Here is an 18,497-nt window from a genome sequence, read left to right as displayed (position 1 = left end):
TCTGTAAGCATTCAGATTTCTTGACTGCTTTATTTTTCATATGGAGTGAATTCCTGTGATGGATGTAATACTGTACAGAGTTCTTTTTGTTCTTTCCATAATTTCATTTTAATTTTCTTAAATTTTAAGTTTTTGTCAGTACTTCATTTACATACATTTCCTTAGTTACCTCATGTTTAAAAAATGCAAGTGCCTCAACTAGCTGAAACTGCTGGGTATCTGACCTGATATGGGATAAGGATGTTGCATTATATGTTACTAAGTTTTGACCGGAGAGGTCATTCTGGATGAAGAGTTAAAATAGATCATTTAGTGTTATGCTAGCTCCCAACCTTACATACCTCATCAGCCTGTTTGAATGGAAACAGAGAGGAAAAGAATTTAAACAATGTGTTAATATTTTTTTTAAAATTCAAGGTTATGTAGTACATTGTTAATTTTGCAATGCATGTTATTATTCAGTGCTTTGGTTGATATAACTTTATTAGATTTATCAAGAAGGGCCTTGTTTATGGAATGTTACTCTGATAGAATTAAAGCTTAGATGTTAAGTAATTTCAAAAGTTGTATATGATTCGATCAGACCTTTAGCTAATATGACATGAAGACAAGCATTTTATGTAGCATATTTATATAGCCTGTTTATAAGGCAGCATTGCAAAATAACAAGCTGATTTCCTTTTACAGGGATAAAGAAAATAATTCAATGTATTTCACACTGTTCAAAGTACAGTATAGTATTTTGATTTAAATATGGATATTCTCAAGATAATTGATATACAGTAGTTAATAAGCAAATCCTCTCACACAGGGGGTAGGAGGAGGAGGAAGAGGATCGGACACATATTACGAAGAGGCTGGTCTGGAGGACAAAATAACAACCTTTGAGGTGAACAACATGACATTTTATAAGTGCACTTTCTGCTCATATTCTAATATTAGGAAGGTGTACTTAATTCGACACTTGCGTACGCACACAGGAGAGAAGCCATATGAATGCCCTTTCTGTCCTACCAGATTTTCACAGAAAGGAACGCTGACTTATCACATCCGGTCTCATACAGGAGAGAAGCCTTTTTTATGCCCTGTATGCTGCCAAAGTTTCGCCAGGAAGTACAGCATGAGAAAACACATGATGACTCATCAATAGCTTGAATAACTTTCTCAGACTAATTATGCTGCTATTCTTTATGGTATGTGGTAGTTTTGACTGTTTGCTGTAGTATAGATAGCCTGCTTGTTCTGTAGTGCAAGAAGTACTATTTTTGTATAATGACAAAGGGTCAATTTTAATGTACATAACTCTATACTACGTATCCCTTTCTTTATATAAAGGTAAATCATGATTAAACTTTCAAATAATATGATGTTTGTTGTAGTTCATTTTAGCTTCTCAATAATAGGCTTTCATGTCCTCAGAGAAGCAGCATACCAGAATGGATTGTACAGTCTTTTTAGTTAAGTGTGTACATTTAATATTCATTGTTATCCAGCTGTACTGAGATCACCTTTATATTGAAGACATAAAAGACATAAACTAAGATGTTCATTTTGTATTTAAATTGCTAATCACATATATTAATTAAATTTTTATAATTGATAGAAAAATAGTGTCCAAAATTCTTTTGTAGTTTTCTCGTCTTTATTGTATGTGTTATGTAGGCTGCATGTAAACGAAGTACTAATCAATTACATACATGTTTTTCATGTTTGTATGTTATGGACCAAACAATGGCTATTATCCCTCTTCTACACCAATAACCACCACAATGAAGCCTTTGGTGTTTACATCAAAGCAAAAGCTATGGAACTATTCATCTATTCATTCATTGCCTACATTTTAAAAAGAAAGGGGTATATCCTGAAAAATCTTACCGTCTCTGAATATATCTAATATGAATTTCGCTGACAAGGAAATTTGGCAAATGTACCTTTTTATCGGAACATTTTGGCTTTAGACTTATTTATATATGCACTATCAATGGACGCTATCATTTAATTTTCTTTTTTGAATAGCATAAAATTTTGAATATAAAAATCTATTTCAGGCAGCAAATCCCAAGATACATGTACATATGCATAGTCATTTACCAACATTCAAGATATATTTGCTAAAGTGATATCCAGAATTGTACTACCAATGTAGCATGAAGCAATGGTGGCAATAATACTGAGTGAGTAAACATAAAATATATTACGAATACTACTGTACTTAACTGTACTCTATGTATTGCACTGTAATTTGGCATATCTATGTGAACCTTATTGGTTAGATGATGAGTGTCCATGGATTATGAATTCCATTTGTACAATTATTTTGGCTCTTAGAAGTCATCATGTTGAAACTAATTAAGAAATGGAAATAGTTAATGATATACGTATAGCAAATATTCCACTTGAATAGTACGTATGTGATATTGTTTTTAATGGAGTAGGATTTGCGAGTATTTCCTGAATCACTTATTTTATTTTAGTTTCGTGCATTATTTATAATGCCCCAATTACTCTACTAGGGAGTATTTAGTGGAAGTTAAATAATTTTTTACAGTATAATAGTTTTGAATGGATAAGATACTTTTTCTTTGTACAGTAGAGTGAGGAACCTAATGATAGTAAGTATAGTCTGTGAGCTACATACTATATGTACATGACTGTGATGCACTCAAGACATTTGATGTTGAATCCTCAAAACATGTTGAAAGGAATTTCTTTTAATCAACACTGGTCTAGAGCTGAAATAAAGAGGAAAAATGGCTGGAAAGGCTGCATCTACTAATGCCAAACCTTCTGCCACATTTCAGGCAATTAAAGGAAATTACTATGGAGGAAGACTACCACCCTAAGTAAGTCTTTAACTGTGACAAAATTTTTCTTTGTGAAGATTCCAACAAAAGCTACATCCAAAGAAGTGCAACAAATGTGATAAGCTTTAAAGCTTGGAATTACAGGTTAACTTTGGAGCTGTGTGGCAATGGACCCAGGCATACAATTTTTACAGTGTGCAGAATTCTTATGCTTTCAAACACAAAAACAAGACCTATCTTTCTATGTTCTGGCAACATGACAGTGTTATTCCTTATATGGTTCCATTCATGCATTGCCCACCAAACACACCACTGCTCCAGACACCCAAACAAGTTACCCTTAGGTTGTATCAGGCCTCATACACTCGACTGGTGTGAAATGATTCAAATAGTATTGATTGATGCTGACCTTGACTTTGAAATCATGGAATGCTGGGTAACATTGAAAATTACAGATGCAAAAACTTTCATCAAAGGTTTTTTTGTCATTAATAGAAAATGTGCTGTATCTTCCTCGGTCTATCAATACTGAAGGCAAAATTACCATTATGTACATATTTTAAACGAAAATATTTCTGCAGTTGAGCTTACAAACTGTAGGTACGTGAAAATCTAAGTTGGTTAGTGTGGGCAAGCTAGAGACTTCCTACTATGAATCTAGTCAAATGGTAAGATGGTTTGCAAATCACTTTGTTACTAGTTGCTTCAAATAGGTTAGTCAACCAGAAATCAAGAACTGGCAGGTTTATAGGTTAAAATAATTTGTTGAAAAGTTACTATACTGTAAATGCTTTTATTCAGGAGTGTGGGTATTAATAAAAACACAAAACTAGATGACTGGCACCCATTCTTATCTTTCTAATGTATGAATAATGTGAAATTTTTAAGTGAACAGTAGCTCTTGAAAGATTTCAACTGTATTATGCAAAGGTTACTCAAGTAATGTCATTTAAAGTAGTTTTGAATGAGTTTAAAACTCCTCTGTTCTCTTAAGTTATATATACATATTTGGAAACCCTTTCCAACAGGGAGTTGGTGATACTGGCTACAACAAACCTGCTGCTGATGATACGAACATGGTCTTTGAAACCTACGAGAACCAAGGCATTACTTTTCTAAGATGTCCGTACTGTAATTACAGCCACTTCAGGAGGCTTCATGTGATCAGACATGTCCGAACACACACTGGAGAGAAACCGTACCCTTGCCCTTACTGTGCTGCAAGGTTTTCACAGAAAGGCTCTTTGAATATACATATTCGAATTCACACTGGAGAGAAACCCTTCTCCTGCCCCAGTTGTGACCAGAGATTTTCTCGCAAGTTCTCACTAACCAGACACATGGTTATGCATATGCAAGGGCCACAGCTGCTCTGAAGTCACCATGAGGCTTATTGATGGTACAAACCTTTTTTTATTCATTTCCATAATTTACTTTTAAAAAGTTAAGGATGAAGATTTTTTCTGAGAGAGAGAGAGAAGAGAGAGAGAGAGAGAGAGAGAGAGAGAGAGAGAGTCAGCCATAGGATTTTTCAAATAGTACATACATACTTAGTACTGTTAACAGTACATACAACTGATATGGTAAGTAAACAGAAAATCATGTGACTGGGTCTTTGATTATTTTTTTTGGCATGCTAAGTACATTTTAAGATTTAAATAAACTGACCTGGTCTTGTTACCCAGTTCTTAAAAGATTGTGTCCAAAGACTTGTACTAGTGCGCATTACATATATATTAATGTTCTTATTAATGAATTGAAAGTAGGATAATGCCTAACCCAGTTTCAATAGAACTTTAGCAGAAAATGTCAGTAACATACAGCTTAATGGGTTACAATATTCAACTGCACATACTCAGGCTCAGTTGCTGACTTGTATTTTTTTTTATTTTTATAATTAGATGCTTTTGTACAAAATTGTATTTGTAAATTTTGTTTATTCATTGATGTTTTTTCATACAGATATAAAGAAACTTACTACCAATTCCACTACAATACAAGATCCTGTACTTCATTTAGAGGGACAAATTAGTGCTATTCTGTATCACTGACCCATACCTATACAAGAATTTAAGTTAAGGAACATGAGGTTAGGTCAGCAACTTTGTGAATGTTCTTCTCTTGAGTTCTACACTGTTGCTAAAGATTATCACTCCAAAATTGTATTTCGCTCACTGTTGTGTGCTTTACCTTTCTGTAAGACTTCCTGCTTATCTCCTTAACAAGGACAGTATTATCAAGGTACAGTGCCCTAATCTTTAGGAAAATCATCAGTGAACCTGGTTTGAGGAAACACTTGAATGTAGGTCCTCATTTTGGACTTAAATTCTAACAAAACTTGTTCTAGATCCAAAACAACAGTCAGGATTCCCATCTCAGAATTCACAGAAGCATCGTGGAAATAAACTGTTAGCTGATAGGCAGTATGCATACAGGAAGCAGTTCGGTACATTTGATGCTCTTTTAGACTTGACATGCCATTTGCAAGAGTTTTGAGTGCAGAGTAATTCAAATAGATTTTAGTTTTGCTTTAGATTTAGTAAATCACAAGGCACTTATTTATAAACTTCAGAATCGTGGAGTGGGTGGATATGTTTTAGGATTACTTCAAGATTTCCTTACAGGTAAGCAGCAGTGAGTTGCTGTGGTTGGGGCCTTTAGTGAACCAAGACCTATAGTGTCTAGAGTTCCACAGGGTAGTGTTTGTGGTCCACTGTTATTTTTAGTGTATACCATAAGTGATATGGTTGTTGGCCTGGAAACCAAGATTGTTCAGTTTGCTGATGATGCAACACTTGTGGGTGTAGTAAAGTCTCCACTTATAAGAAATGAAGCTACCCTCAGCCTCAGTTGAGGCATGGACAGGATCAGGCTGAACTCCAGTAAAACGAAAACTATGGATTAGCAGATCCCTCACCCCATCCTGACCTTCAGGTGGAAAAAACTTCAGTGAATAAGGCTGAAGCTTTTAACTATTCTAGATGTAGCTTTTGACTTACTTACATACATACATACATATATAAAACAGATAAAAGTAATGCAACCTGTTTTAGGTTACATATGTGTGCTTCCCTTTACTGGAATACTACTGTTCTCTGGTGTGGATGCCTTCTTCTGCCACAGAATTATTTCTTCATGGAAGTTTCTTGCCCACTCAGAAGTATAGAATTCGTTGATACTATATAAAAGTGCATACTAGATGTGATGACTGTCCTCAGTCCTTAAAAGGTCTTATCTGCAGAGTAACTCCAACATTTTGCTTCACTCCAACAACCCGACAGTAGATTTTATCTTGGCTGGAAGTGCTCTCCAAGGTTGACAAATGACTTGTGTCCAGGTTGGGTAGGTCAAAGTACTTGAGAGAAGGTGTTTCCTGTGTGTTATTTACATTGCAGTAATGTGAAGCTTTGACATACTGTACTCTTTAAACAAATTTGTTACCACAGTATTAAAATGCATCTTGAACCTGAATCTGGTTCCATTTTTAGCCCTATGTTAATTTTCATTAACATTTTCTAAAGGCAGATATCTCTGGGCCTATGGCAATAGAATAGGGTTGGGTTGATGACTGGATCAGTAGTTGGTAGAATGTGAATGTATCTGTTGCATAGATCATCATCCAGTTCATATGGGGAGCCTCAGTGTATTCTATGGTGAGACCACCTGGCTGACAGCTCTAGGTATTACTCTGGTATTGGTTGCAATTTAGCTTGGATAATAAGGTCCCCAGAATGTACATACTATGTATATGTAAATTCAAAAGCTTCCTCTTAATTGCTCATTAATGTACTATATATCTCCAAAACACATATCTGTAGGACTCACAGATAACGAGTAGTTAGACTACAAAACTATCGTACGTCTGTTCTAATTCCATCATTTTACTTTGTACTAGTAGTAAACATACTGCATTTAACCATACAGATTTTTAAAGAAAGGGTATTTAACACATACATAAGAAATGAAGATACAAGATAGTTTATGGTCTTTTTATATTCATGATAAGGTTTTGTTCATCACAGATCTTGGTCTGTTCCAAGAGATAATAGCAAAATTTCTTGTAGAAGCAATGGGACATCATTTGTTTGTTGAGCTATGTTGTAGGACAGAGATAAAGCCCTCCTGTCATGAGTCATTTATATTCTATCACCGTGCCAACAAGCACTATTCTGTCTGAGACCAGCTGTACAAGAATTCTTTGTAATTGGTTGGTCTGTTTTATGGAGCATTGGGGGACCAGGTCTGTAACTAACTCCTTGAGGACAAACAGCGAATACCAAAAATAGTTTTCTGTTCATAAATGCTTACTAATCCCTTTACATAAATGACTGTTGAATCAAAAGATCAAATCAAATAACATATTGAAATTTTATTAACAAAGTGAAGAGCAAATGACAGCACATTGCTTTATTTGAATGCACAGCTTTTATGCCTAGAAAAGGTAAATTTTAAATTTGCCGTTTCTAAGCCATAGGACACCATTGTTTTGTGCCAATTATCATGAAGTTTTCATGTAAGTGTTGCATTAACCATCATTTGGTAATTTGTTTATTGCATGGCTGTTTTTATTTGAAAAAAGAATAAAAGATTTAAAGAAATCATTAATAAAATGGCTGATGGGTTATCAAATGATTTATCAAAAGATAAACTATAAATTTGATGAAATATCATTTCATGATACTATGTTCTAGCGTTGGATTTGGGAGATAGGCAATATACATTAACATTTAAAATGTCTGAGGTTCAAAAGATTATTTTAAAAGTATTTAGAAACTGTCAGTCCATTTTGCTTATTTTCCACTATACAAAAGGCCTCTTCTACAGGGAAGAGCAGAGGAAGAGAGTGGCAGTGATGGAATATCCAGGAGAAAGGAACCAAGAACAGAGGCCTCATCTTCAACTCACATCGAGGACATCAACATCCCAGTGTTTTACTGCAACCAGTGCCCATTCTTCACTTCACAGAGAACATCCTTCCAACAGCACTTGTGCACTCATAGCAGAGAAAAACCTTATCCATGTCCGTATTGTCCCAGAAGGTTTGATCAGAGTGGATACCTGAAATATCATATCCGAACCCATACGGGAGAAAGGCCCTTTCTTTGTTCAGTGTGTTCCCAGAGTTTCACAAGAAATACTTATCTTAAGAAACACATGTTGATACACCATTCTCAGTAACTATCATTCATATTGTCAAAAAAAAATACTATCCCCTGGAGGACAAAATGTTTATACCTCAACTTCACATGACATTTTTACCCTAAATGCTTCTCGGTACAAAACATGCTCATGTTACGTAGCCAGAGTATAATAATAAACATATACTATATATATCTATGGAGGACACCAGGCAATGAATGAAATTGTTAAGAGCAATTTTTGGATAAAGTACGTATTGATCACATTAGTTTGAAGGTTTTAAAAATGGACTGCTCTGTATGTACTTTAATTAACACTTTACACAAGTAAATTTATTTGTTGTAATATTTTATGTAAAGCATTACAGTATGTACATGTATATGCTTATGCAAGCAAATGGACAAGGGTTCTTGTTTAAACTGAGACTTTAATAACTACAGTGAATCCCCGGGTTAATGTGGCTCCAACCGACAGCATTCTGCAGTTATGGTGCTTTTTCAAAAATATAAAAAAATTGGTTCCAAGTTACAGTGGCGTAACTAGGATTACTAGGTAGGATCCTGAGTGTATAGCTGTGTGCACTATAATGAGGTGAGAAAACCAGTTTAGGGAGGTGTAGGCACCAGGATGGTTCACTATAAGGAGGTCACTCCTATAAGTAGGGGAGAAAACCATGTTATTACCAGGCACCAGTTTATTACCAGGACAAAACTTAAAAACCTGTCTTTTTCCTTGGTTTTACATCTGCTGGAACTGAACCCACACTGTAACCCAGGGACTGCCTAGTCATGAAAAACAGATTGTTTACTATATTTTCATAAATCATAATTTTTCTTTTGACTAAATGCTAAAGAGTTCTTAATTTGCAGAAGCTGTTACTTGACAGATGCAATGTCACCTATCAAATGCAAATGTTCTCATTTTTTTATTAGACTTATTGGAAAGTAGATGTACATACTACTTAGCACTTTACATAACTTTTTTTGTATCTATTTTTTTCTGTATTTTTTTTTTATTGGATTATCAATATCATCACCAAAATTCTGATTTTTTTGTAGTTTTGGCTACCAGAAGTTACGCAATAGATTTTTGTTATACAGTTTTCATTCAAAAGATCTATGTACTTCATAATGAACTTCCATGGTTGGGCTTCTTTTTGTTACATGATTTATAATTGCCTCTCTGTGTAGTGTTCCATGTCAGAAGCAAGGATCTGGAGGTATTGGATTAGTTTTTGCCTACCTCTGCCTTGAAAACATTTGGGTTTGTATTTTCACAACCTCTTGTATTCCATTACAATGTTCACTACTAGAGGGGTTTCAACTATTCGTGGATTCTAGCTAGTCAATTCATGGGGCGGGGGGGTCTGGTACGCATCCCCCGCAAATACAGGGGGACACTGTACAGAAGTACTTGTACTGTAATTAGGTAAAACTGTAACATTGAGACCAAAGCGTGCTATACCATAGCTTGAAATCATATCGAGTTGTACAGAATGGTATTCATTTCAGTACTTTTATAAATTAGTACTTAGGTGGAACTTTAGTGAATGGTATAAATATATCAGTGTTTGCTGTATTGTATACGAACTTAATGATGTTAGAATCAGGACTGCGAGTATAGCAGAATCCCAAAAGGTTAAATTATTGTTGATTTTGTATAAATATAAGTGTTTTCCAAAGACAAGAAAGGTTTATGCCACATATGTACAAATCACCCAAGATTAGCAATGATGATATGATGATGATCCAAACAAGTTAATGATAATGATACTGGAAAAGATGGCGACTTAGAGTCATATGATAAATATTGAAAACAATTTAGAGTGATGATGTTAGAAAAGTATTATTACAGGCTTCAATAGGCTAATAAAGTCAGAGATAAAGATATAGGGTCATATACAAATATGTAGATAATTGTTTTTCTTGTAAATTGCTAGTCAATTCATGAGATGATATTTTATAACAGAAATAATCTATGTTATGAGGTTGATATTTGAAAAGTCAGTGATTTAAACTTTTACAAAAGCATAAAAAAACAGGAAACAAGTTGGAGTTGTTGGCCATTTTTTTTGTGCTCACGTTCATTTTTTTATCTTTGGCCTCTTCCTACTGGGTCATGAAACCTTTTCAGCTTTCCTCATTCAATATCTGCCCCTCATTTAACAATGAATCCTTTAGGTGAGCTGTATGTGTATTAATAAATTTTACACAATGCTTTGCTTAATAAATCATTTTAATAGTAATGAAATTCCTGCACTTATTAGCATTTTTGGTTTTGCTCTATATGCAATGTTTGATAGCATTCAGCATTTTAGCACACTGAAAATTTTCTTTGTGAATTTGTAGCCCTTCTGTGCGAGAAAAATGTAAAAACTATACATCCATAGAAATTTACAATCCAAGACATTTACCATTATGCATCCAACTATGCATTCAGTATTTAGCTGAAGAGTACAGTGAATCTGTAACAATGGGAATTGATAATACAGTCAATCCTCGCTATTAGCAGACTCACCTATTTACGGATTTTTCTGTGGAACCTATCTATAAATTATTTGTGGGAAACTCGCCTATTCGCAGATTTTTTAGGAAATATTCTGTATTTCCATATTATTTTCATGACAAAATACTGTACTGTACTTACATAAACATTTAATGATAAAATAATAATATACAGTACATACTAATTTTCAAATATTAGGTCTTTAAGTAATAGTCCTGGCTGATCAAAACAAATTAGTTGAAGAATATTGAAGGTTATTCATCAGAGTTACTTGTTTCATGTCTACTTTAGTGAAAAAGTCATCAAGGGCTACTTGTTTCATGTCTGCTTAGTTAGTGAAAAATTTATTATTAGGCAGGTATATATTAGCTGGTTTTTCGTCGTCTGGAGGGTTTTCCACTTTTAATCATCACTTCATGCTTCTGTGTGACTATCTTTTTTTTTTTTTAAAGATTAAATGCTGGAAATCATATTAGGAGTAACCTGGGAAGGTCATCTTACAAGTGAGGAAGGTGCTAACAGATGCAGTGTCTAGATATTAAATTAAAAACTGACATATCTCAAAAGATGAGAAGTCAGGAGTATATGACAGGAAGAGAAGAACAATTACTGTGATTAGAATAGCAAATACAAAAATAAGGTAAAAATCATTAAGAAGATTCAGATACTTAAAGAGAAAGGGCATAGATCTGAACCTAAACAAGATGGAAATTTGGTTGTTAGTACACAAGGAAAGTCTGTCCTCTGAGATTCAAGTGTTAATAGACTAAAGATTGATACTTAAGACATGGTTTATATGGCCATAGGAATTTATGACTCCATAGGTCAAAAGAAGGGTGCTTAAGGTCTTCTTAGCACTTGGCCAGACATCAGATCATATTGTCCTACTCATGGCTATCCACGAAAGGATGACAGTCAAGGCTGGTCTTGAGGCAAAATAAACATATCAAAAGTTATAATATCAGTGACAGTCAAGGGTGTAATAGGTACAGTATGTATAAGGTATTTCCCTGTCCAGGCACTTATTTAACAAGACATTAAGTTCCACTTTAATGGAAGGCAGAAGTGAGAGAAGCAGGTCAGGCAAGCAGAGGAATCCTTGCCTCTCATATATAAAAAGATATCTTGGCCAATGTATAGCCTTTTATCTGTTATTTCAGTTGGAACAGTCAACAGACAGGAAAAGCTGGGGATAAGACTCATGAAAATTAGTTGTTTGTAGATTATGAATGTTTGAGATGTTTGTAATTTTATAGCTACAGCTCACAAACTCTGGCTACAGATTTATCATACTTAAAAGAGATGCTTTACTTTGTTAGGAACAAAAATGAGCAATAATAAGACTCTAGGACTCAGACAATGATTTCCTAATGTACAGTACCTTGCTCTAGCATTATTAAGATAAGCATTTAATCATTAATGGTGTAAAAAATATAAAGGTTGAGTAGTAACTTAATTTACAGGGAATACAGTAATTACAAAAGTGTCATGTTGGATGCCTTACTGAATTTTAATGTAAGTTCCACTGATGTCACTTTTATTTAATCAGATGTTGAAGAAACCCAATTATATATGATTGTATATGATCCATATCAATTTACCACTTCATAAACAGCCATGTAAATAAGATATTTGAAAGCTTTATATAAGAGAAAGGTGTTCCAAACTTTAAGAGCAGAATACAGATGTGCTGATACAATTATAAGACTGGTTTTACTTATTCCTACTTATCTGTTTAAGGGAGTACAAAATGTGGCTCCCAACCCCTCTGTTAAAACTTTCATCTCTACTTTTTTTGTATATAAAAAGGAACTGGGTGTTTTTAGCAAGTTGCATTCATTTCTGTTTTGAAGGCATTAAGCCATATGCTGAATTGCAAAGATCCTGTAGATTTTGTGCCCTTGCAAAGAAAAAAAGTGGGCCAATGAGGGGATTCCTGGTAGTGTGATGGTTGTTCAAGTTGCTCTCTGGGACCAGTATAAGAGGTATAACACAAAGGAATGGGTGACAAATTTGGTAACCACATGATTTCTTTGGCCTCAGCGTCTGAGAAAATTGCAATTTTATCCTCCAAATCATTTGTTCCCTTTCTGTAAAAGCACGGAGTGCGGTCGGGCCATATTCTCTGGTCTGGTAAATCCAAATGCCTTCAGCGAGTTACACCAGGAAAATGGAATAGAGTTGTAAGACTCATCAAATGAAAACAAAACCTTCTCTTGAGTAAGCAACTGTGGAGGAAATGGTGTGCATCCATGGTGAATCTGTTTGCAATGCCCACAAACAGGGGTCAAGAAATTGCAAGTATACTGTTTGTCTTTTCAGGATCAGACTGCTACCTCACCTTAGAAGCATTTTACTGAAGGCATTGTTATCATAATGGTATGCTGTATGGCCATTAAGTTAAGTTATCAGCAGCATAGGATTTTTATTGGTGGATTCTTGACAGCTACATAACTGGTGGGTATGATGACACAGCATCTTTTAATGATCTGACTCTGGGCATCTTTAGAGGATTATGTTCTCTGTTCTTGCCAAGAGTTTGCTAAGGATGTAATTAAGGAGGAAGAGACTGGACTGCACCAACTGTTTAAGGATATTCAATTATGGCTGCTATTAAAAGAATGACTAAAACCATTTTTCTGTGGTTAACAAAATTTCTCCAAGGTCTGCAAACAAGTTTGATGAATCACAGCGTTCAGAGTGCATAAAGTTCGAATTTTATCTTGATAGCTTTCTTCAGTGCAGTACTATGTTAGCTGAAAGTTAATCATGAGGTATCAATATTTCAAATATTTGTTAAGAAGGTACTTAAATGTATAACATTAAGATGCACAATTATTTGATATATACTATTTCATCTTGACACAATTGCACATTTCCAACAGGGAAGACTGGATGGTGGCAACTATGTCTTTAGAGGAGAAGGAAGTGGAACTTGTGAAACGGACCAAATGGTATTCAAGACTACAACTGCTCAAGGCACAAAGATCCATCTTTGTCCGCACTGCGCTTATTGCACTCCAAGACGACCACACATGGTGGAACACATGAGGACTCATACTGGTGCAAAACCTTTTGGTTGTCCTTATTGCCCGTCTCAGTTCTCTCAGAAAGGTACTCTCACCAGACACATACGGAAGCATACCAGAGACAAACCCTACAGTTGTCCTTATTGTCCAGAAAAATTTGTGAAGGAGAATCAGCTCAGTGTTCATGTTGCTGCCTACCATGTTGGTGCATATTGAGTGAGTCTTTTATGTTCATATATTTAAAAATTACATTTTTACTGTTTATTAGGATATAATTTTTTCTATAAGATTTTTGTTATCAAGAAGATAGTTTCCATTCAGGAAAATTAAATTTAAAGATGTGCACAATATTTCCAGTTGATACAATTTGTGTATATACATTAATATCAACATATTGTATAGACTGTTCTTCATGTTTGTGGGATTTTCTAGTTGTAAAACAGCACAAATCATTTATATTGCAAAATAGTACCTACAACTCAGGTATATATACGTATGTATTGTAAATAACTTCAGTCAGTCTGGCTAACGAATTACAAATTTTCTTGTATTTAAAAGTGCTTTGTTTCATCGTGGAAGTTTCCTTTATACTTTAAAATGTCACTACAAGAAATATGGAGAATGTACTTGCTATACATATTACCTGTTTATCACCAAATTTTATATTTCTGTAATATTACATTATTTCACAACAAACCAGTTAGTTACAATAAGCCCATGTTTGTCATTTTCATGAATCACAGACACTTAATTCCTAGTTTAAAATAGAATTGTCTGCTTGACAGCAGCACTGTGCTTGTGCCTAATGGATCTGAAGGTCTCCAGCATCAGAGCCTCATTTTTTTTGTCTGTCTGGCTTCAATTTTCCTAGATATTTTGCCTGATTGTTTCATCGAACGGTAATGAAGTACGTAATCCTGTATTTTCTTTAATAATGCAAGCAGTTATTCTTTTCAAGCTCTTCCAAGTCAAGTTTTCACTGGAGGCTGGACAGTACTTAACAAAGAGAAGGATTGTATTCTATATTTTGTACCCAAGTTTTTTGTTTCTACTTCTTTTATTATGTAAGCTTGAAGAGCATAGTGAAGATGCAGTGGAAGGCATAGTATACTATACCTTCCATTTCACTCATGTTTTGTTGGGGCTGTCAGGGAGAGTTAGGTTTTCTCTCTACCTGCTGACTTAGTCACCTTTTTATTAGATACTGGCCCAATGAAATGGTTACCTTTGCAAGAGGTTTCAATAGATGCTGCAGGAGGACGAACCTCTACCACCATGTTAATGTTTACCTCACCATTGTTCCTGTTAGGTGCGTCATACAACATTACTCTGCCAAGCACAAGGGGTTTGTACTATGCTCCTTGAAAGACAGAATAAGTAGCTCATCAGAACAAGACCTGGGTCAGAGGGAGAAACAGGAAGCAGCAACAACATTGAATGTCTGTGGCAGTCTCAAAAGACAGAAGCAATTGAGTCATGTTAATACAAGAGCTACAATAATGAACCTGTGAATAACAGATATCTACTGATGCCCCAGCCTTTAGAAGCTTTTCTCACCTGTTGCCTGACTAAGGACCTTGCCAAGAAAAAGACAGCACCCTGGATCCACAAACACAGCAGTAGCAATAAAACTGATGACAAATCAATCACAAATCTTAAGGACCATTCTCACAGATGCCAGAAATTTCAATCATGGTACAAAATAGGATAGTGACTCAACAAAGTCAAAACAAGGGCTGCAGTTACAGACAAGACAATGGTTCAACAATGCACTTGCAAACACCACAGACTTGAAGCCATGCTTCTTCGAAGAGGCAGTGGCATTAGCCTAGCCTTGTATCATGTTGGTGTTGCAGCTATAACAGTAAGGAGACCGACAGAGGCCGGACATGAAGCAGCATTCAGGGCCACATTAGCAGAATGGATAACTTCTCAATAAAGAGAATGCATTTGAATCAGACTACAGGCAGTCCCCGGGGGGTTACGACGGGATCGGCTTACGATGTTCCGAGGTTGAGGCGCTTCTCAATTATATTCATCAGACATTATTTCCAGGGTTAGGGTTACGACGCCCACAACGCTCATCTGGCAGATGAAATATGACACCAAAAATGCAAAGTAATCAATATTTGAAGGTTTTTTTGATGAAAAATGCAATGAGAATCCAGTCTACATAGTTTTCAATGCACCCAACGCATTAAAAGTAAGGTTTTCTTAGGATTTTTGACAATGTTCCGGCTTACGACGATTTTCAGCTTACGACACGTCTCAAGAACGGAACCCCCATCGTAACCCGGGGGCTGCCTGTATATTGGTGCATTACTGGACAAAACCCTGAACAATGCCTGACTTAGAACATGAGCAAGACTGAAAAAATTCATTTACACACTTGCTGATGAGCCTTATTCCAGAAGCTGAATTACATAAAGTTCCTTTTACCTTCCTCCAAAATTATTGGAAGCCTTGAACAAATCCAAAAGTACGTACACACCCTTGTCCTGAAATTAGGAAGGCATAAGTACAGGCAGCCCTCGGTTAACGGCAGGGGTTCCATTCCCAGCCAATGCTGCTAAACGAAAATCGATGATAAAAACACTAAAATCCTGCTAAATGGCACTGCTAACTGAATATTGGTGCTGTTAACTAGAGATCAGCGCTGCTAACCAGATATCAGCACAGAAAATCCAGTTAACAGCGTCGCTGGACAAGCGTTGTAAAACCGGATAGCCGTTAACTGATGCTGCTGTTAACTGAGGAAAAGGCAAAAAGAGAGGTTACCAGTTTTCTATCTGTATTGAATATAAATAGGAAGTTTCCTCTGGAAACTTCCTAGTTGGAAGGTTCGTCTTCCAAGCTCATCTTTGCCAACTTCATAGGTAATTGAACATGTTCATCTGCTCACTTGAAAGTTCTCAACTTGACTCTGAAGCTCAGGCCTTCCAGCAGAGGCAAAGACTTATCACCAATCCTGTAGTTTCATCCATTTTTTAATTAAAGCAGTGGATGCTGTTCCAGTTGAAAGAATTGTGTGATATGGTCTTAATCAATCCTTGCCTATACGTAATATATCTTCGTTATTTCTTACACCTAAACCCTCAGAAGAGGGTTTTAGGTCTTCTCTTCAAATTGTCATGCTACAAGGACTCGATATGTTTTTCATGGCGTCGGTCCACAGAGGTTCTGATTCTGGATAAGTCTTACTAACTTTTCTTCCCTTTGCTTCTAGTTTCTCATTGGCTATTTTTCTGAGGACAGTTTTGTGATTTTTGTACCATTAGGACAGATCAGCAGCATCAAGTATACTTTTCAAGTGACAGATTTCGTGGGTCTGTCGTTTACAGGTGACAAGGATGTAACTCTAAGCAGTTAGGTAATCCACAGCCTCCTTCAGTCTCCAAGAAAAGGACTATCTTCTTTGCCTCCTTATCTTGAAAACCATTTCTCACTGATACATAATTCAGGTAACAGATCATAGTACTGTGCAGGTTTAATAGCTTTACCTACAACCCAGTTATTTTCTTATTTGTTCTATTAGTGAGACCATCATTTCAACTCTCTTGTGGCAAACACACAAAGTACCAACATTCATGAATCTCTCTTGACACAGTCTCTAATCCTCAGCAGTGGGTTGTGTAGTACCTGCTTCAGCCGAGGATTGGTTTTCCTCCTTTCCCCTTCTCATTATGACATCACTTAGGACATACATTACGAAGTTTTTCACCTCTGCTTGCTGGTGAGTATGGCATTTTGCTATGATTCTTCCTTGAATACCCTTAGGAATTGCAACTACAAAGTCCTTCACTTTGATTCGTAGGGTTTCAACCATACTGATATAACTTTTTTCCTTAGTGCCTTGGGTTTGACTGCTTCTCAATTCCAGGAGCTCTTAGGTGGATCCTTTGTCCAAATCAGCTAAGCCTGATTTTTTAGCTTCCTGATCTTTCTATAGAGCAAAATTAAATCCTACATACAAACTCATTACATTATCATATACTGTAAGTTCCCACTTCCTGTTCTTTGCTGTCTGGAACTTTAGGATCCACAAGACACATACCAGAGTGCTAATGGCCAGTAGATGGTTTCAAACTTTCAATGCTGAAATGGGAAAATAGTGACTAGGATTTAAGAAAACCCAAATGTGGGCTAATTAAGATTACTACATACTGTATTGTGTTTATATAAAAAATTAACATGATTTAAAAATAATTTTGACATACAAATGGCTTCAACACCTTGCTGAATAACAAATGCATTAATCATCATTCTATTTATCAATATTAAAATCTAATGTTTGCCATACCAGATGTGCAGTTCGAATCCCACTGGTGGCAGTAGTTTTTAATTATAATTTCCTCTGGGTGTAAGTTATATTTCCAAGGTGTAGCAAATTGGATATTAAATTAAATTTGTGGCTTAAGGTTTGTAAATACTTATAAAAATGTCATGTTGTATCTGACAAATATTTATATATATTCCTTCTCAACATTTGACTATATATAGTAATATATACATACACATTGTTTTTATATTTGTGTGCCAATTATTGCATATGAAAATGGGGGGGAAAGATCATATAAATGGTATTATTTTCTATTTACTTACTCTGGTTTATTGATAACTCTCCTTGAAAGATTCCTACTTGCATATGGGGCAGTGTTAAAACTTATCAGTTACTACTTGAAAAATAATTACAGTCTATCAAGACACATAAATATGTAGTGAAATTTATCATTAAAAGTTTTACCACTGCTCAGTGCCAGTGAAGGCTAGGTAATTTCTTTTACATGCATTAATTTGTGCCTATTTTGGTTATAGTATTCTCCATCTCCTGAGGAGTTCTAACCTACATCCCCTGAAGAGTGATTATGTACTAGTATTATACTTTTATAATGTCTGGCATTACTAACAGTAGCACATCTCTTAAAACTATAAATAGGAAGTGTTTTGAGTACTAACTTGTAGCAGAGGACCAGCAGAAAGCATTGCAGTGCAAGTCATATGACATTTCAATCTGTAGTGG

The 18,497-nt window shown here is 35.4% G+C and overlaps 1 protein-coding gene across 7 annotated transcripts in view; it reads left to right on the top strand.

The window, feature by feature from the left end:
- Positions 1–18,497, top strand: part of LOC135205404 (zinc finger and BTB domain-containing protein 7B-like) — a 202,942-nt gene that overhangs the window by 180,900 nt on the left and 3,545 nt on the right. For 2 of the 7 annotated variants that reach the window (XM_064235927.1, XM_064235915.1), the window contains 2 exons: positions 812–1,193; positions 7,629–7,763. The exons of 1 other annotated variant lie outside the window; for it this stretch is intronic. In XM_064235927.1, coding sequence (XP_064091997.1) covers positions 812–1,150 — 339 coding nt within the window. In that variant the 3' untranslated portion in view covers positions 1,151–1,193; positions 7,629–7,763. Of the gene's footprint in view, positions 1–811; positions 1,194–3,832; positions 4,204–7,628; positions 12,154–13,333; positions 13,694–18,497 lie in introns of those variants that run through there. 4 more of the 7 variants (XM_064235925.1, XM_064235916.1, XM_064235921.1 and 1 more) reach the window with 4 other exon arrangements.

Source organism: Macrobrachium nipponense, chromosome 24 (assembly GCF_015104395.2).
Source record: "Macrobrachium nipponense isolate FS-2020 chromosome 24, ASM1510439v2, whole genome shotgun sequence".
In the NCBI taxonomy this organism is placed as follows: Eukaryota; Metazoa; Arthropoda; class Malacostraca; order Decapoda; family Palaemonidae; genus Macrobrachium; species Macrobrachium nipponense.
This window is presented reverse-complemented; position numbering and strand designations above follow the sequence as displayed.